Source organism: Rattus norvegicus, chromosome 8 (genome assembly GCF_021556685.1).
Source record: "Rattus norvegicus strain SHRSP/BbbUtx chromosome 8, alternate assembly SHRSP_T2T, whole genome shotgun sequence".
In the NCBI taxonomy this organism is placed as follows: domain Eukaryota; kingdom Metazoa; phylum Chordata; class Mammalia; order Rodentia; family Muridae; genus Rattus; species Rattus norvegicus.
The window spans coordinates 50,461,664-50,481,056 of record NC_141541.1 but is presented as its reverse complement, the minus strand read 5'-3'; the positions used below and the strand labels follow the sequence as shown (position 1 = coordinate 50,481,056).

General features: G+C 46.2%; 1 protein-coding gene across 9 annotated transcripts in view; it reads left to right on the top strand.

The window, feature by feature from the left end:
* The first annotated feature begins 1,337 nt into the window (after positions 1-1,337).
* The window catches only part of Tecta (tectorin alpha), a 72,276-nt gene continuing 54,220 nt past the window's right edge, over positions 1,338-19,393 (top strand). For 2 of the 9 annotated variants that reach the window (NM_001436455.1, NM_001106814.2), the window contains 7 exon segments: positions 1,782-2,065; positions 3,292-3,356; positions 6,496-6,629; positions 9,304-9,591; positions 13,288-13,425; positions 13,721-13,886; positions 17,168-17,580. In NM_001436455.1, the coding sequence (NP_001423384.1) occupies positions 3,293-3,356; positions 6,496-6,629; positions 9,304-9,591; positions 13,288-13,425; positions 13,721-13,886; positions 17,168-17,580 (1,203 nt within the window). In that variant the 5' untranslated portion in view covers positions 1,782-2,065; position 3,292. 9 annotated transcript variants of the gene reach the window in all.

The window sequence follows — 19,393 nt, the reverse complement described above, 5'->3', positions numbered from 1 at the left end:
TGTGTGTATGAGTAAGTGTGTGTGTTTGTGACTGTGAATGTGTGTGTGAGTGTGTGTGTTGTGTGTGTGTGTATGTGTGTATGTGTGTGTATGTGTGTGAATGTGTGTGTGAGTGAGTGTATGTGTGTGAATGTGTGTATGAGTGTGTGTGTGTGAGTGTGTGTGTTTGTGAGTGTGTATGTGTGAATGTGTGTGTGAGTGAGTGTGTGCTGTGTGTGTATGTGTGTATATGTGTGCGAGTGAGTGTGTGCTGTGTATGTGTGTGTATGTGTATGTGTATATGTGTATATGTGTGTGTGTGAGTGTGTGTGTGTTGTGGGTATGTGTATGTGTATGTGTGTATATGTGTGTGTGAGTGTGTGTGTGTTGTGTGTATGTGTGTGAATGTGTGTGTGAGTGTGTGTTGTGTGTATGTGTGTGAATGTGTGTGTGAGTGTGTGTTGTGTGTATGTGTGTGAATGTGTGTGAGTGAGTGTGTGTGTGTTGTGTGTGTGTATGTGTGTGTTGTGTGTGTGTATGTGTGTGTGAATGTGTGTGTGAGTGTGTGTGTTATGTGTATGTGTGTGAATGTGTGAGTGTGTGTGTTGTGTGTATGTGTGTGAATGTGTGTGAGTGAGTGTGTGTGTGTTGTGTGTGTGTATGTGTGTGTGTTGTGTGTGTATGTGTGTGTGAATGTGTGTGTGAGTGTGTGTGTTATGTGTATGTGTGTGAATGTGTGAGTGTGTGTGTTGTGTGTATGTGTGAATGTGTGTGTGAGTGAGTGTGTGCTGTGTGTGTATGTGTGTATATGTGTGTGAGTGAGTGTGTGCTGTGTATGTGTGTGTATATGTGTAGTGTATGTGTGTATATGTGTGTGTGAGTGTGTGTGTTGTGTGTATGTGTGTGAATGTGTGAGTGTGTGTGTTGTGTGTATGTGTGTGAATGTGTGTGTGTGTGTGTGTGTGTGTGTGTGTGTGTGTGTGTGTGTGTGTGTACACAACCTACTGAGTCCATTTGGTGTTGCTTGAATGTGAATTTGTCCAGAGCTAATTTCGTGGGGTGGGATTTAGCTCACTGCAATCCTGCAAGCATCGAGCTGAACACAGTTTTCCTTTGTTTGAACAGCCTTCCACAGTTCCTCCTGGATACTCAGCAGGAGAAGCCTGTACCCCCTCCCAAGAAAGACCCTCAGGGGCACAAGTGGGGGTGTCAGAGGCATAGTTTTCCTTCCACCGCTTAGTTTGCCTGAGAAATGCCACTACCCATTTGTGTGTGAATCAGAGAGAGAGAGAAGGAATGAAACCTTGTTACATTTGGGAAAGTCTCTTAAAATACTTTATACATATCTGTAGGGGGACAAACAGAGTAGAGTGAACACATAAGAAAGGGAGAAAAAGAGAAAGATAAAAGGGAAGTAAAGAGAAAGAAGAGAAAGGAAAGAGAGAGTGAGAGAGAGAGAAGAAAGAAAGAAGAAAGAAGAAAGAGAGAGAGAGAGAGAGAGAGAGAGAGAGAGAGAGAGAGAGAGAGAGAGACGAACTTTGGTAGAAAAGGCGACTTCATTTAAATGTGGCGGGGAGGCCCTTTGTGGGGTTTACTCCTGTGCTGCTGGATGCTAATTCTGTAATGCTAGACAGTTGCCTTCTTTTGGGTACAAAGACAGAAAGGGAGGGTTTCTTTTGTGTTTTTCAGAGCAAAGTGATTCTGATCAGAGAGAACCAAGGTTTCAGCTCCACGTACCTGACATTTCCATCTGAATCCACTTTTTTTTCTCTTTTTAAAGGAGGGGGGAGGTCTAGTTTTTCAGGAAAAGAGCCTCTCCATGCAATCCTGAAACCGATCTTCAGATTTCCTTTTCCTTAATCAATAGAAAGCAACTTGATTGCAACTCAACACTCCCCCGACTCTAGTGCAGGACTAACTGAATTTTTGGTTTTAAGAGTATGGGATTCGGACGTGATTCCAGGGATCAGAAATAATTGACAGTCACGCAAGGAGAACTGACGTGAATTCTTATACCTAATTTTCCGGGCTCACCAAGATTTGAGTTAATACTTTTCACTCAATTCCTCCAGTCTCGACTGAACAGGTTAGTGGCATTTTTCATAAATACAAATGTCTAAATGAATCCTCCTCACTGCCGCTCTCTGCTCTGCTCCCACAAAGGCCTGAAGCTTGCACCTGCCTCTGCTAGAGCTTGTATATGACGCCTGCTGAAGCGCTCTGTCCTTTGCAGCAGAAATGGCTGGCATTTACTAAGTGCTTGAGACTTCAATGTGCATGCCGGCCAACTGAAGATTTGCCTTAAGACTCTCCCAGTATGGGGTCATTGCTTTTGCCTAAAAGTTGGGCTGAACGATTCTGATAACCTCAAATGATAAGAGAAGGTTTTTTAAAGAATGCTGTGGGAGCAGGCTTCCTGGTCTGCACTTTGGTCCTCAGGCCAGTGCATGGTGAACTTGGATCCTGCTAGTGTGCTTGCATCTCAGCTTTCTGGAGCAGCGCAGACCCTCTGCACTCCTAACAGGGGGTAACGCCACCCGCTCTGCCGATTGTAAATTAGCATGTAAATGAGTTTGGTTTTGTGATGTTCCTTCTTTTAATTAACTTCCTGGAACTAACGAGAGTTGCTTGAGTGCGGGGTTCTGTTTCTGTTGTATTTCCAAGGAGCCACTCTGGTGTGCTGCTTTTTTCTTGTTGTTGTTTTTTTAATCACCCAAGTAGCCATTGATCATCCATTTCCTTGTGGAATGTCAGTCAGTGGATGGTCTTAAGCCACCTGTGAGTCTGGTCGGTAAAATGATGGATTGGCTCCAGGTTATTGAGAAGGGATGACATACTTTGCATCCTCCTACTTGGAGAAACACGTGGTAACTTAACCAGTATTTCCTGGATCACGGTGGAGACCAGGAAAATTAGAAGAGTTGGGTCTTGCAGAAGTTAGAGTCCCAGAGGCATGGTGTGAGACCTGCATTTTTGGAGTTGGGCGCTATTTTTTGTTTTTTTTATCAGATGCAAAGCAGACACCTCCCCTTGCTCCCTGCAAGCTTGTGTTTCTCCCATCTAACTCCTCCATAACCTACACTTCCAGGCAGCTTTCTGGGGGTCTACTTTGTCCCCACAGCTGTTGAACTCAAGAGGACCTGAGAGCTTCCTGGGAATTACAGCCGCTGCCTCCGAACGATTGGGGTTGGGAAGTAAATTTGTTCTGTGATGGTCGTGGTGTGTCTCGGGATTTGTCACCAAACACACCTGGTGTTCTATTTACTCTGGCAAGCAGGGGATTTTTTTTCCTTTTTCTTTTTAAAATTCCAGGATGAATTATTCATCATTACTTAGAATTTGGGTCTCTTTCATCTTCGCTCTTGTTCGGCACCAAGGTGAGTACGACAGCATCTTATACAGCTCTTGATCCTCATGCTCTTGAATTTATAAAGAGACACTCTTGCTGGCACCGTAATTGCAAGGGCAGGTGTACATGTGTCTGCAGATACAACGAGAGAAAAAAAAAGTAAATTAAATTCCGTTGTCAAGGGTAAAATGCATTAACTTTGAATGGTGCTCACTCTTTCTTATTTAACTTAGAAGGTAATTTGTATATGCCGGCGCAGGTCTTTAAAACAACACAAACTAATTCTAGCTCAAGTACTTGCAGGAGATGAGGGCATCGGTCTCCTCCCTCATCACTGATCCCCAGTTAGCCATTTAGCCTATGTGGGAGACCTTAAAGAGTGATTGTATTTTGACCCAGGGTTAGGAAGTTGCAGTAGTGGCCTTGGTGTTGATGTCTTGTATCTCAGAGACCTATGACGACGTAAGTCTTTTAAGACTAATCTTCCAAAACACCTTTCTTTTGTCTGTTAGGTTCAGCTGCTGCATGGTCCCAGGTCCTAGACGAACCTTCCCTTTAAGATCACTGCCCATTGTCCTAGAACTGGGTGTATTAATAGTTGCCCAACATAACCCAAAGTAACAGTAGAGTGGTTTCCCTACAATCAACCCAGCGACTCCATCTTCTACCTCTACACCAAGGAAGTGTAGTTTTCTTTGGTGAGAGAGAAAAATCCTGGAAACCTAACTATACTGTGCAACTCCCAGTTTAGAGCGAGCATGGGTAGGGATAGCGTTTCTGTTGCTAACTGCGACCCTATCAATTGGCTCCGGCTACTAATAGCTCTATTTTCCGTTGTAGTCGGTTCTGAGATGGGAATCGTTGTTGTTTTTGCCTGCTCCCTTTGGTCGAGTGCCCTATTTTATTCAACAAATCTTTATTGAGGTTGTACAGGATTAGATGTGCTTATCTGTAATGTTTTCAAGACGGAAAGCTTTTAACTGTTATTTCTGTTCAAAAAAAAATCACAAACTAAGTGAAGAATCTTGGAACCAGAGAGAAGTTGGGTCTCCATTACCAGTGTTTTCTGTGTCCTTAAAAAGGGGGTTTGATTGTCTCTTCCCCAGGCACATTGCCCAACGCTGTACAAAATACCAATTAACTTTTGCCTGGAAATGATTACCGTGCTATGTGAACTGTACCATGCCCTTCTCCATACTGGGCATGACTCCCAAAAAGCTCCCCAAGAAAGACAAACCTGTAGTTTGACGGCTATATGCTCAAGTAATTCAAGGCAATCAGCCACCGTCAAATCTAATAAGTGCCTGTCTTTAATGCCATAGTAAGGTGGCAAAGAATTTTTTGCATGTTTTTAATCTTCTAGAAATTTGTACTTTGTTACCATAATGTAAATAAGAATATTCCAAGAGCCTTTCTAAATACTCATTGTGACGTTCAACGCAGCTCACTGGCTAATGCTCCTGAGATTAAATCAGCGACAGCATCCCCTACAGGTGAAGATTGGGTCAGCTTCCCAGAAACTTCTGAGATGTGGGAACAATGTGTGAATACTAATGGCTGGACCAGTTCCCCCTGCTTTCCCGATGCTCTCCCCCAGACAGAGATTAAACCTTTGTCTGGACAGACCTGCACCAACTCCCCACTCCAGAACTAGAGAGCTTTGATTGGGTCAGCTTCCCAGAAACTTCTGAGATGTGGGAACAATGTGTGAATACTAATGGCTGGACCAGTTCCCCCTGCTTTCCCGATGCTCTCCCCCAGACAGAGATTAAACCTTTGTCTGGACAGACCTGCACCAACTCCCCACTCCAGAACTAGAGAGCTTTGCCTGACCCTCCCAGCAGCTATCTGTCGACTCTGCAAGCTATTTTTAGGGGCTGTTGTCTGCTCACTAAAGGGCTTCCCCAGGGGAAGAACTAGCTGGGACCAGTTCCTCTCTACCTTTCATGTCTATCAGTACAAAGTGGGGACTTTCCCAGAGATAGCCGATAAGAGACTGGGCATCAGTCTCTAGATGGGTTTGAGGGCTGTGGCCATAACCCAACATGGATCAGCGACTCCCACCCCCTCACCCAGAAACAACAGATAAATGTTCAAAGGAAGAAAAGTATTCTGTTGTCCAACTTTCATTCAAAAGAAGAAAGAACAGAGGCAGAGAGAAGTGGCGTCGGATGTGACATGTAGATTATTTCAGAGGTACAGTTGTGCTGGGTCCTTGGTAGCGCAGGCCTTAGGGACATTGCCTTATTTTTTCCACGCCTTGCAAGAGTTTTCGTGGGAAGTTCCAGAGTTTGCAAGCCACGCATCCAGGGAGGAATTGCTGCTGTCCCAGGTGGGGGTCTGTGTAATGGCTCACTTTTGACTGGGAGAACCAGGAAGAACACTGTCTGCCCTACAGAGTACTCAAGCACTCCAAACTCCACCACGCATGTACGCATGCACACACGCATGCATACATGCATGCACACACGCATGCACACACATATACCCACACGTGCACATACTCAGGCACCTCCCTCTGCTACCTCGAGGATCCGATGTCTGATTTCTGGGAATAGAACTGGACAGAGAGCTCCTTGGGCCAGTCTAAGTCAAGGTCAACCCTCTCTTCCTCCTGTTGTAGAGTTCCAATTAGTCCTCGTGGGCTCTGATGACTTCTGCTATGTGGTAAGAAGGAAAGGAGTCTTAGAAAAAGCAGCCACGACTGTCTCAGGAAATCGTAGGATTCTTAGATCAGGAGGTGCTCTGTGGTTTCATCCACTTTCTCTTCCTCTGGTTATCTACTCAAGAGGCAAACCTTCCTCACCCACGCCAGGTCTAAAGGCCACCTCTGGACACCACTGGGAGTTCCAGGTACCCACAGTGGTATGCCATCCCCACTCACTGTCACCGTTGGTCTCTCTAATGCACGGGCACACCAGAATAAAGCACATAGTTCTCTGTCTTAAGAGACCAGGTCCCTTCTGTTCTTTCCTTTCCCGAATACATGAGACCATTAGCTAGGTCTAGCATAGACTTGGACTGGAGAGGCTGAGGCCTGCTGCCTTGCCCTTGGCTTGTAAACCATGCTTGCACAAGCTGGCATTAGTGGGTGGGAGGGATAGCAGCTTGCCAAAAGGAAGAGGCAGCTGCCTTCTAATCTATCTAACCACCGTCTCTCTTGACAGCTCAGCCCAGGGAGCTCATGTATCCATTTTGGCAGAATGACACCAGAACCCCTAAAGTAGACGACGGAAGCTCATCTGAGATTAAGTTGGCCATCCCTGTCTTCTTCTTTGGTGTTCCTTACCGCACTGTCTATGTAAGTGCAGAAGCGGCTCTCCCTGTTGTCTATCATTAAGGAAAACACTTAAAAAAACAAAACAAAACAAAAAAAACCAAAAAACCTTCTTCCAGGTCCCTGAGGACTGGGGATTTATTGGCGGCCAAAAGTGACAAGTTCTGAGATTTCATGAGCTGATGGGTTTTATGATTAAGAAAGTCAAAGATATATTTAATGGCTAATGTTCATAGTGGAGGAGTATACAGGGCAGTAAATTGCCTTTGTGGGTGATTAAACACAGAAGTGAAGCAGAGGCCCAATGCTGCTCACATTATTTCTGCTACTCAACAAGATAAAAAAAGAAACAATGATCCACAATAGGAGCTCCCTTCTGGGGGTGTGAAAAGTTTAGACATCTGCTCTTCTTGGGCTTCTGACCAATTTGCTGCTGAGTTGGAGCATGGGAGATGGGTAATCAACGGTTGTATAAAAGTGGTTTGCAGAGTTGGCCACCCTCCTTAGGTCTGTGGCTATGCCAGAGGGTCCCATGGTCAAAGCTCGGAAGCAGCTCAGAGCTCGCCCCGGCAGCTGCAGTCTCGGGCCGTGCAGTTTGGATGCTCGAGGTTGCTGCTGTGGCTATGGTTTGGAGCAGCTGAACCCGTCTTTCTTTCTGCCTTCGTGGACTGAGGGAGACATAGGTAGATTCTGCCACATCTCACCCTAGATCTGCGCCCCACCCAGGAGGAACAAACATCTGAAATTTGGAGCATATTCGTGTCTGCCACTGAGAATGCTTCTTTGTCAGTTTTTGGTGAACACTAGAAAAATCACCCCCACCCCACCTCCACACACACTACCCCACCTACCTAAGGGCTCCTGAAACACTAGCAGCCCTGCCTGCTGTGCCACCTTCCACCCCAGCTGACTCAGAAACTGAGGGAGAGAGCCTACTTATCTACCTTAATGAGCTCTCCAGGTAATCCTGGTGCCCACAAAAGTCCAAGAGCCACCGATCTCAACCGCAGACTATAATCAAAACACACGTTGAGTCTTGGCCAGCTTCCTCCATGGGTGAGCCTGTGTGTTTTAATCACCTTAAAAAAAGCCCATGGCTCTGGCATCCTAACCTGTTTTTTATGCTCTCCTCTCAGCAGGGGCCTCCCTGGTCTGTGTCTGAGGGAGCTGGCTGTGAGTTTTGAAGTGTGCTGACTTGCTTTTGGAGATGAGAGGGCTTCCATTCTGGGGTCTTTGACCTCCTAGGCCTCTAGAGCATGAATTTCACTCAGTTCCTCCGTCTCTTCCATTGCACGGTGTGACTTGGAGCTTAAAAATTCATGGCCTTGCAGAAGGACAGGTTCAGGGCAGCATCATTTGTGCATAAACTGTACCCTGACTTCCCAATGCTCTGAGAAGTGAAGTCCTTCCTCGCTCATTTGCAGGCAGGCTTCTGGGTGGCTCTTTTTTTTTTTTTTTTTTTTTTTTTTCTTGAAGACAACAGGTTCTCAACATCCCTTTATTCTGACTCTCTCACACCCCAATCCTCACAGGCTTTCTTCCAAAAGCCTGAGGTACCTTTAGTCCAGCTGCATAGCCCTTCCCTGTGGGACTAGGGTCGCTCTTAATGTCTACTCTGTGGTTGATCGGTAGGAATATAACAGACAATTTGATATATAGGGCAATCATCTCTAGATTTTCTCTGCCCAGGAACAGCAAGTATTCCCAGCACGGGCGTTTTCTGCCGCTAAAGTCACACGGGCCATGGGATTAAGTCAGTTTCTCTCAGACATAGGATTGATTTCAGGTCCCTAGGGAACTGAGGGGACACATGGCAGCAAGGTGTTGTCATTTCCTGCACTTACAGAGCCATTTACAGATCATGAAGGACTCACCATTAGGCAGTCATTTACAAGTACGACTCCAAGCTCTCATAGCTCAGTTTTTATACAGAGATGGTACAAAGATGCTCTCGAGGGACAAGAACTGGGCGGAAACTGAACATCTCTAGGTCTTCACCTTGCTCTTTTTCTGAGCAAGGAAGTACTTATGACATCAAGGGAAGTTGTTTTGCTTTGTTTTGCTTTTTAATGGCTCACCCAGAACTCTGAATGGCTCACCCCGAGACCTGAGTTCAGCAAAGGAGTATTTGATTCATCTTTCTCTGCCCCCTTTTTTATGATACAGTAAGACTCAAGCTATACTCTGGAGCTCTTAATTATTAAATTAACTGTTTATGTTTGCTTTCTCCTGTCTATTTTGCATCTCTGACTCTCAACAAATTTGTTCTTTTTCTCTCTGTCTCTGTCTCTCTGTCTCTGCCTCTCTCTGTCTCTGTCTCTCTCTCTCACACACACATACACACACACACATACATACACACACACACACACACACACACACACACACACACACACCCTACAATCCACAACTCAGTAGCATTTAATAAATGCAAACAGAGATAAGGCAAAGAACATGAAAATGAGACTGAATTAACAAGGAACTCGACTGACTACAAACTGAAAGTGACAGAAAACCAATGCGCGTGTCCAGGAGGAAGCAAACCTGCTCAAAAGAACAATGGCAGCTGGTACTTAGGGGCTCAAAGTCAGCAATTCAAATCCCCTTCATTCATGTGATTGGCTGTATGTCTTGATTTGTGCCTCTGAAGTTCGCCTGTTTTCAGGTCCACTGTGCGAATTCTCTCTTATTTTCGTAGGTTAATAACAACGGTGTTGTTTCCTTCAACGTGCTAGTGAGCCAGTTTACGCCAGAGTCCTTTCCCCTGACGGATGGGAGGGCCTTCATTGCTCCGTTTTGGGCAGACGTGCACAACGGAATTCGGGGTGAGATCTATTACAGAGAAACCATGGACTCTGCCATCTTGAGAAGAGCCACCAAGGACATCAGGAAGTACTTCAAAGACATGACCACCTTCTCTGCCACTTGGGTTTTCATTGTGACCTGGGAGGAAGTCACGTTTTACGGAGGCAGCAGTACCACACCTGTAATCATCCAACCTTTCCGTTTTCCGCTGCGTCTCTGACATCCTGTCCATGCTCACTACTGAGCAGGAATGTGATTGGTAGAGAGGAGAAGTGTCAGTTCGCTTGAGTTAAACTAATGGCTCTCGCCACCCATCTTCCAGGAAACAGGGAAATATCAGCACGAACCAGTCCAGTCGGCTGAAATTATTTCAGATGTGTCACCCCGTCACAGTTCATTACCAATGTCCAAAAGGGGTCTCTCGACAATATTCTTGCAGGAGATAGCATTCCCTTTTGTGAGAGAGTGAGGAAGGTAAAGCCACTCATTCCAGGCCGAGTGATTATGGATCTTGCGAGGGACACAAAGGACTTTTTCTCTTGCCAGGGGCACAAATGTTTCTCACCATCGATAATTTCCCTTCTTTCCCCTCCATAAAATCTGGTAGCAAGAGAGAATTAGGGTGCTGGATTGGGGGGAAAAATGGCCATTTTATTTTACGTTAAGCCTTTTTTTTTTCTTTTTTTGCATTGTGACCAGGGCTGAAATGATTCATCCTTGATGTTAATTAGAGTGGGCAGTTAAAGCAATTCCTGAATAAAGTTTCAACATCTGCTCTGAAATCCCAAATGAGCAGTCAAATAAAAGTCAAATAAAAAAGATTATCTCTGGTAATACCATGGAGATAATCAACTTTCTGCCTAAGAGGACAAAGCCCCGGTTTCCATGAATGCCCACAGCGTGTTTGGGTGACCATGATGGTGGAGAACTTTGAGGTTGCAGTCACGTGCATCTTCAACTGTAGTTTCCTAGTAAGCAAAGAAACTTAAAAAAAAATTATCCTCTTGCTTCTTAGGGTTATTTCTAAATCCATCTGTTTTCCTGGCAATGAGTTGACTGTTCAGGGGTAGAACAGAAATTCCTGCATAGCAGAGAGAGGTTAAAAAGTGCTGGTCTTGCAATTCATAGCCAAGACGCCATGGGGAATGTGTTTTAGCATTGTGCGACTAGAGCAGCTCGAAGCACTTTATTGCTAAGAGGTCCTGCAGAACAGAAAGACCCGTGTTTAAGTAGCAGATGCATTGGCCAGAAATAACCTCTAAAGAAGCATACGTTTCCCTCTGTCACGTTATGGATCGCTAACGACTCCTCAGGCAATGTTTTATGTCCTTTAAGCCTCATATCTTACAGAGTAGGAATGCAGGGTGCCAGCGATCGATAAATTTTAGTGTCAGTGAAGGGGTAGAGGAGAGAAGAAATGCCCATCAAATGCTGACCACCATTTCTGCCACTAAGCCCTCTGCTGACTGTAAAAATTGCCAAGGTAATTTAGGTGCTTTCTGCTTTGTAGTTTGGGTGGGGTCTCCAAAGCAGGTGAGATCTCTTTCTGTGAAGATGGATGATGAAACCTTGAAGGGCTTTGAGCTTCTGGAGGGAAAGGAAAGGATGATGGATTCTGTACAACCAGTAGGGTGTCCATCCATCCCTACCTTTGAAATGGACCTACCTATCCCACCCAAGACTACCCATAGTCAGGTCCACTAAACGAGGGGTAGAGATCTTAAGACAAGACTCTGTCATGGGAGCCCAGCTGAAGAAGAAGTGGGTGTGTTTCAGGAGAACCAGTGTTTACAGAGCTTTGAACCATGTGCTAGCCCCATAATAGTCAGCCATTTCTTAATCCCCAGCAAAAATCCCCCAAGTGCTGTCTGTGTTCCAAAGGGACAGTGTAGAGAGTCAGGCCCCCTAAGCATCAGAGCAACAGATCACAGTGAACTCTGAGGGTGACTCCTCAACTCTTTCTTCAGCTGCCTCCTCCAGGGAGTGTCCTAAAAAGCTCTCTGAATTCTCGAAAAACAAGGTCGTGTAAAACCAGATCTAGGAAAGTCTTAGAATGAGTATTGGAAAACTGTGTGTGTAGGGATGTGTGGGTAAGAGTAGATGAGGTGTGTGGTGTGGTGTGTGTGTGTGTGTGTGTGTGTGTGTGTGTGTGTTTGTCTCTGTGTGTGTATGTGTGTGTATATGTGTGTGTCTGTCTCTCTTTGTGTGTCTGTCTCTCTCTGTGTGTGTGTATTTGTCTCTGTGTATCTGTTTGTGTGTGTGTATGTATGTGTTTGTGTGTGTGTTTGTCTCTCTGTGTGTATCTACATTTGTGTGTGTGTGTGTGTGTGTGTGTGTGTGTTTATGTTTGTGTGGTGGTGGGTAAGAAGTGATGGAGTGATTTGAGGAGTTGATTCCAAAGGTATTTCTTTGACTCAAAGGCATTTCCAACAAATGTTGATAGAGATTCAGTTCTGCAGGGGAGTCCTGGCATGAAAAAGGTCCCACTTCAAACCGTACCTAGCCCAGGCTCTGCACCTATCCTTTGAGTCTGGCCCCACCGGTGATCTTGTAGAAACCTTGAGCTTATCGATCATTCACCACTCTGTCCTACTTTCCTCTTTGTGGAACGGGCCCAGAGAACAAAGTCATATACCCAGTTGACTCTATCATAAACGCCATCGGCTGTGGCAGGCACAGGGCCTGAGGAGAAGGCTCTCTATTACAAAAAGGGCTTTTCTTTACTAGCAAAGTGCTTATCCCTGGAACTGTCTAGAATGGGTTTCCAAGATCCTCCATCCCAGTCTGATTACACAGGATAGGAATTTGGGTCTTCCTCTGCCCTTGCACAGAATGTTAACTGGGATGCTATCAGGCAGCCGGGAAGAGGCTTGAAGAGGGAGAGGGCGGAACTGCTACTTTTAATCCTATCTCAATTTGCATTTCCTGAAAGCACGGGTCCAAGGCTGGGGGATGAGGAAAGGGACATAGGAAAGGCTGAGGCCGGATACAGCTTATATCTGAGAACCATCTGCAAGGTTTGGATTTCTATAATGTCTCCATCCCCTTAAAGGCTTAAGACAGCCTGGAGTGACCACGCTCTGAGAGGTAGGCTGGGTGCTCTGGCTGCAGCCCCGAGTTCCATAGCTGCTCGATTTCCAGCAACTCATTTCACTTAGTCCTCAGCTGCCTAGCTCCAAATGGAAGGAACCCAAACCGTTTGCCCGTCTTAGCATCTGCCTGAGTGGCAGTGGAGCACTGAGGATGGTACAGATACAAAGTAAATGCATAAATGCTCAATTAGAGGAACAATGTCTTTGCAGAAAGAGCTTCTTTAAAAATCACTTCCCAACTTTCATCTTAAAGGGTGAGTTGGGGGAGGGGGGATCTCACCCAGAATAGTGATGTTTTCCAGGAACAGAGAGATCCAGCTCCAGAGGACTTTGAGTTCAGTGTCCCTTCCCACCCCACCCTGCCCACTCTGCTCTGGGTGCAGGTATTTATGCTGAGGTCCCTGGCTTGTCAGTTCCTATAGTTTATTCTCATGCTGCCATCTATAGGTGTTCTCAGGTCATCGCAAGCTCAGAAGGGGACTCCGAATCTTCTGTTTTAGTCCAAGAGAGTTGGGGGTTTGGGGGGGGAACTGAGTCACACCCCAGGTTTATCTCAGGTGAATTCTCAGTTGGACACGAAGTCTTACACATCTAGCTTTTCTGCACTGGAGGTAGAAACATGTTTTGAACGAAGGCAGAGTGCCAGGGCTGGGCTGCAGTGCCGTTCAGAGCTGTCTGGTGTTAGGGGCACGTGATGGTTGTTGAGGGAAGGGGGTGAGGGTAGTCACCAGTGAGTGGTGACCTCCCAAGAATGTGAGTCATGAGGGCTTCTGCACGTTCTTTAGGTGAACACCTTCCAGGCCGTGCTGGTGTCAGATGGCTCCTACACGTTCACACTCTTTAATTACTATGAGATCAACTGGACTACTGGGACAGCCAGTGGTGGCGACCCTCTGACAGGCCTCGGAGGTGTGATGGCACAGGTAAAAGATTCTCTGTGTCACCCTCATGTAGATTTAAATTACTGTATCCCTTGCTTACTTTGCTCAGCATTGTGGACAGTTCCTGTTAAAACCCTTGCTCCAGAAACACAATTTTGATCTTGTAGGTTTACTGAGGGGCTGGCCTTGTCTATCTTTGATCCCTTACTCTGGGTCTGGGGTGAACTAGGCAGGCTTTTCACACCAAGTGCGATGAATTCTTGAAGTAATTCAGTCATCTGACTAAGAGGGAGGGTGAGTACTCAATCCCCTTTTTGTGTGTGTGCGTGTGCTTCAGGCAGGATTTAATGGTGGAAACCTCACAAATTTCTTCAGTCTTCCGGGGTCGAGAACCCCTGAGATTGTGAATATTCAAGAGACCACAAATGTCAACGTTCCAGGACGCTGGGCTTTTAAAGTCGACGGGAAGGAAATTGACCCGGCCAATGGCTGCACCTCTAGAGGTAAAAAGTTTTCCTCTTTTCTCCGACAGCACGGGGCTGGGCTTCCTCATATTGACAGGTGAGCTTTCCAGCCACGGGGAGGATTCATTCCTGACGCCTTACCCTTCTTGACATCTCTCAGGTGTGTGATGGAGATCAAGGTAATGTTAGTGTGCGCACTCACCACCCCGGGGGCAACGCTGCACATGGTCTGCTTCTGGGTCCTTGCCTGTGGTGTGCATGCGGCTAACAGTTTGGAATGTCTCCAGAGTGAAGCAGGGCCTTGAGTGATTTCTCAGCCAGATGGACGGAAGGGAGCCTCCTGTCTCGACTTATTTTTGTTGTGGTTGCCCCCCCTTCAAGATTCTCTCCTCTTTACTCTTGTTCTACCACCTGCACTTTGTAGATCCCTAGGAGTGGGTGAACTTGGGGAGTTGCCAAGTCCCTGGAATGGTAAATCAGTAGCTCCTGGTACCAGGAGAAAGATAAAGTAGCTGAGTTTTAGTTTTCTCAGGGGTAGAAAGATGCGCAGGGAATCAGGGCCGCTTTAGGTTTGTGGGAAGGCTCCTCTGTGAGGCCCCTGTACACTGGCCTCTGTACTGGGGCTTCCTTTCTCAACCTCCAAAGACGCTCATAGCCTGGGAGTTCTCACAGGGGCATCCCCGGGTATTGGTTCCTGCTCCTGTGTATTCAAAAGGAAACGGGATTTCTGTTAACATCTCTGCGTGTAGTAGGGGCTACGACTACAAGAGGGAAAATTTTCTCTGTTTATCTGACGCCCACCTAGTCACTCATTCATCTCCACTAAGCTCCCATCAATGCACTTCTCCAACCGCTTGCCCAGTGGCTCACCCATCCAATATCCCTCTCTCTAGCCTCCCCTTCTCCATCTACCCTTCTATCCACCTGTCCCTCCAATCCTGTGTTATTCTTATCAATCCATCCATTCACCCGCCCACGTCTCTCTATCTGCTAGCCCACCGACTCGCCTGTCCATCCAGTTTATCTTTCTAAAGAACAATGTAATAAACCCATTGAGCCCCAGCCACTCTTCAGAGAGCAGAGATGTGGGTAGGTATTCTAGCTGCCCATGCTAACACTGTGGTAGCAGAAATAGACACCCACGTAAAGATGACCCAGCATAGCACATATAACACACCCGGTACAGGGTACCGGGCAGTGTTGGACGAACTGATTGCAGATCTGTAAGAACCCTTTGCATCGTTTAAGGAGATCTCTCCTCCTTGGACAGAATGTGTGCTCTGCATAGTTGGCTGCCAGACATCTATCTCTTGCCTAGCTTCAAATTTTAATTCGTAGAGCAAAGCCAGTTTCATCTGGTCTGAAGTTCCCATGCCCTCTGCTCCCTCCCACTGAGCACGGAACCTCTGACTTGCCCTAAGGCAAGCTCGTGTTTGAAGATGACCTGTCTGGGCATCTTTCCTTGTACCCTCTGTGAAATCGTCCATGCTGGAATAACAAGTAAGTGCTACGGAGCTAAACCGGATAGGAAAGGATGTAGTCCCAAAGGCCCTCCCCCATGACTTCTGAAATTGTTCCCTTTCCCTCGTGGGAAGGTCAACACAACCCTACTTGCCATCTGTGTGAGACTCTGTCTCCCTGTCGCTTCATCTCTCACCCCTTGACTTCCCAGACTCTCCCCCACACTCTTCCCTTTCGTTCGAGCGCTCGCTATAGAGTTCAGTGGCTCCGGACTGCATTGTTGAGTTCTCAGGGGCCGCGTCACACCTGAGTCCTGGGAATGAACACCGTGGTGATGGACAGCATTGGCTGGCAGTGCAGTGGGCATGGTCTGATGCCAGCCGTGTGCAATGTTCTCACTTTCGCTGCATGCTTTTCCTCTTGAGTTATGTGTTTGGGTTTCATATGCAGGACAAATTCAATATCCACGCGGGACGTGTGCATTTTTATGTGCCCCTGGACGTCTATCAATCTAATGAGATCGGGATTTGGCCTGGATTATAAGCAAGGGGCTCGGTTCCATAGAGCTGGCTTATTAAATCATCATTTCACAAACAAAATTATCACAGAGCATCTATCTACCTTTTGCTCCAAACCCCCTCTATTCAGAGGCATTTCACTCTCATTTATTGGAAGCCCGGAGATATAGAGACTGGAAATGATACTGAGTAAATGCTCTTATAATGTATGCAACCTTGAGCTCGTGCCAAAGTGCTGGAGGACTTAGGGCCTGGTTTAAGGGCTGATGCATACAGCCTACTGGGAATGTAAATATATCTATTATCTTCTCTTATGTGCAAATCTCAACAGGTAGGAGGCATAATTGCTTGTTGATACATATTCGTGTTGGGCAAATACAGCCTTCTGCTAGGGTTAAGCCAGTAGGCTTGGACAACTTGTAGGATATTCTGGAGTCTTGGTGTGTGTGTGTGTGTGTGTGTGTGTGTGTGTGTGTGTGTGTGTGTGTGTATGTGTGTGTTAGATAATTTATTTAGGGAAATGATTTTAAAGATTAAGCGTCTGCCAAATAAATGGGAGTGAATATTTATTAAAAATAAGTGCATGCTTTAAAACCATTCTCCTAAAGGACCTGGTCCTCCTCCTGACCTAAATGTGGTCAGAAAGTTCTCTTCAGAAGATAAAGAGAGAGGAATACCAGACTTGGGCAGGTCCTGGAGCTGGAGGGAAAACAACATGCAAGGGTTTGAGTTCAGCCCAAGCAGCATCTGTAGGATTTATGAACCTTTGAGAGTAGCACAGAAGAGGTCAGTCTTTTCTAGAATATTCCCAGGAAGCTGGGATTTATGTCTGCCTCCTGATTTGTGCTGTTGACCTTTTTTCGGGTACATGCTCCACATACTGTTGATTAAATGAACGAATTAGCAAGCAAACAGCTGATTGCTGTGTTCTGTGGCTGTCAGCCGGGTCTGCTTTTGGAACGCCCTTGTTTGTATTCTTGAAAAGGAAATGGCTCCTGCAGGTCAGAGACTTTGCCACAGATGAAGGCAATGTGTCTGTGCTTGAATGTGGGCTCACTCACCAGCTGGGGCATTAACAATGCCAGCCGCTTGACACTGGATTCAAACCCACTCAGCTTGGAGTCTTGGCTGAGTTGCTGAGAGATGTTGAATGAGTTATTCAACTGCTCTTAAGCCTTGGTTTCCCCGATTGTCAAATGAGGGTGACAATTGGTAATCCCTACCTAAGTAGGTTCACGTGGGGGATGAGAAGGCATGACCAAGGCATGCCTTCTTTATCCTTGTACCTGGCATAGAGGGGAAATACTCAGTAAGTGTTGGCTCTGATGTCCTTATTCCCAGGACAGTTCCTTCGTCGAGGGGAGGTGTTTTGGGACGACCTGAATTGTACCATCAAGTGCCGCTGTCTGGATTTCAACAATGAGATCTACTGTCAGGAGGCCTCCTGTAGCCCCTACGAGGTGTGCGAACCCAAGGGCCGGTTCTTCTACTGCAGCCCAGTGGAGACCAGTACCTGTGTGGTGTTTGGGGAACCACACTACCACACCTTTGATGGCTTCCTCTTCCACTTCCAAGGCTCTTGTGCTTACCTGTTGGCCCGACAGTGTCTACAAACCTCCAGTCTCCCCTTCTTCAGTGTGGAGGCCAAGAATGAGCACCGAGGAGGCTCTGCTGTCTCATGGGTGAAGGAGCTCTCTGTTGAGGTGAATGGCTACAAGATTCTCATTCCTAAAGGAAGCTATGGGAAAGTCAAGGTAAGACCTTCTCCAAACATCACGGGGAAATGCGGAGGGGCCAGAGGTGCTGGGAAAACATCCCTCCTCTGTGAACACCGCTTATACTTGTGTATGTGTACACATACAAGCACGTATGTGTCTCTCAGAAGTCCCAGGAACAGAATGACAAGCGTAGTTTCTCATAGACTTGGTTTGCAGTCATTAAAGTCATACAGTCATGGCCAGGCTATGTGCAAGCACAGAGTGCCTACGCCTAATTCAGTACAGCCTTGGGTGTCATCCTCAACCCTCCATCCTGTTTGCCCAAGAGCCTCTGCTTCATCCACAGAGAAACGTTCCCATTGATTGGTCTCCAACAGTTAATAGCTGTAGACTAGCTTTCATGATATCCTTAGTGAGTCCAGTATGGGAAGATCCCAGGAAAGCTGTACCCAAATGCCACTCTACAGAAACCTTCCACTTCACCCATACTGACAGCATAGAGCAGAAAGCTCTGCTGGCCTGTTTAGCATATGCAAATGACTTTTGTCGAGGGGTGTTGACTAAAGAGCCTAAAGAGCGGAAGCCAGAAGCTACTGGTAATTACTCAATTGGTGGAGGCCTTAATTTTCATAATGTTAATGAAGACCTTGTTGCAACCATGTAGTTATTCCGGCAATCATAACTTGAAGACCACAAGGGGTGATTGCTGAATTCCATGTAATCCCTAATCCTGGTGCATGGTCATTAAATAGAGTATCAAGCAGAACTAATAAAAGCTGTGTTGTAGCTTTAATTGCTGTAGCATGTCCAACAAAAGGCAAAACCGGGGAAGTAATTCCATTTTTCTTTTTCTTTTTCGTTTTTTTTTTCTTTTGACTCTTCCATTCCCAAGTCTGTGCAGTTCATCAGCTTTATAATTAGGAAAGTGAGCTATGACCATGGTTGAAATGCCAATTTGCTTGTTATTTGGTTAGTCTCTCTAGGGACAGGTTCATATATCAGAGAAGGATTCTAGTACAGAAGTTTGGAGTTTTTCCATTGTAAATTTATATCGCCAAGCATCGTCTTCATCATTGTGGATAGATAGCATTCCCTGCTAATTTTTTTTTCACCAGCCTTCCTAACTTGCTTGCATTGTAAAAGAAAAAGGAAGGTGTGTGTGATACCAATGGTTGAGAAGAAAGTGTCATGCTTCGTCCCTATTTTCCATTTTGATTAAAATTCTTTCTTGCTCACGCTCAGACTTTTTCCTTTTCCTTTTTTTTTTCTTTTTTAATGAAAGAAAGGACACTGTCGTCTCTTTCAGGCCCAGTGGCTCTGCTAATTTTGCATGGCTCTGTTCCACAGTCCAGGCGCAGGGCATGGATTCCTCAATTTTCTGTAGCGACAGGGAGATGTGGATGTGAATATAAATGCCCCAGAAAGAAAAGGTTATGTGACTCCAACTGCAAGCTAACAACAGCGTCCTTTTCCTCTTGCCAAATGGTTTCCAGTGCCTCTGAATACACCTGCTATGCCAGGCAAGAGCTAGATGGAGGCAGAGCCCTGACCCAGGGTGATGTGGGGACAGCCAGGGAGAAGCCCAGGAAACAGGAAGGAGCTCAAGACTCCTGGGAAGCAGCTGACTTCCTAGCCATATTGTGCCAAGCCTGGAATGGCCTCGGTTGTGTTCTTGCAAATCACAAGTGTCCTTTCTCCAATCCTGTCTCCAGTTGCTGGGTTAGCAGTGACACTCTTCCAGTGGGGGTTTTCTCTGTTGAATCCATTCTCAAACGATAAAATAAACAATTTGGGCTACATATGCTAAAGAAGCTCAAGGAAAGCCAGCTTAACCTAAGCATCCAGACCC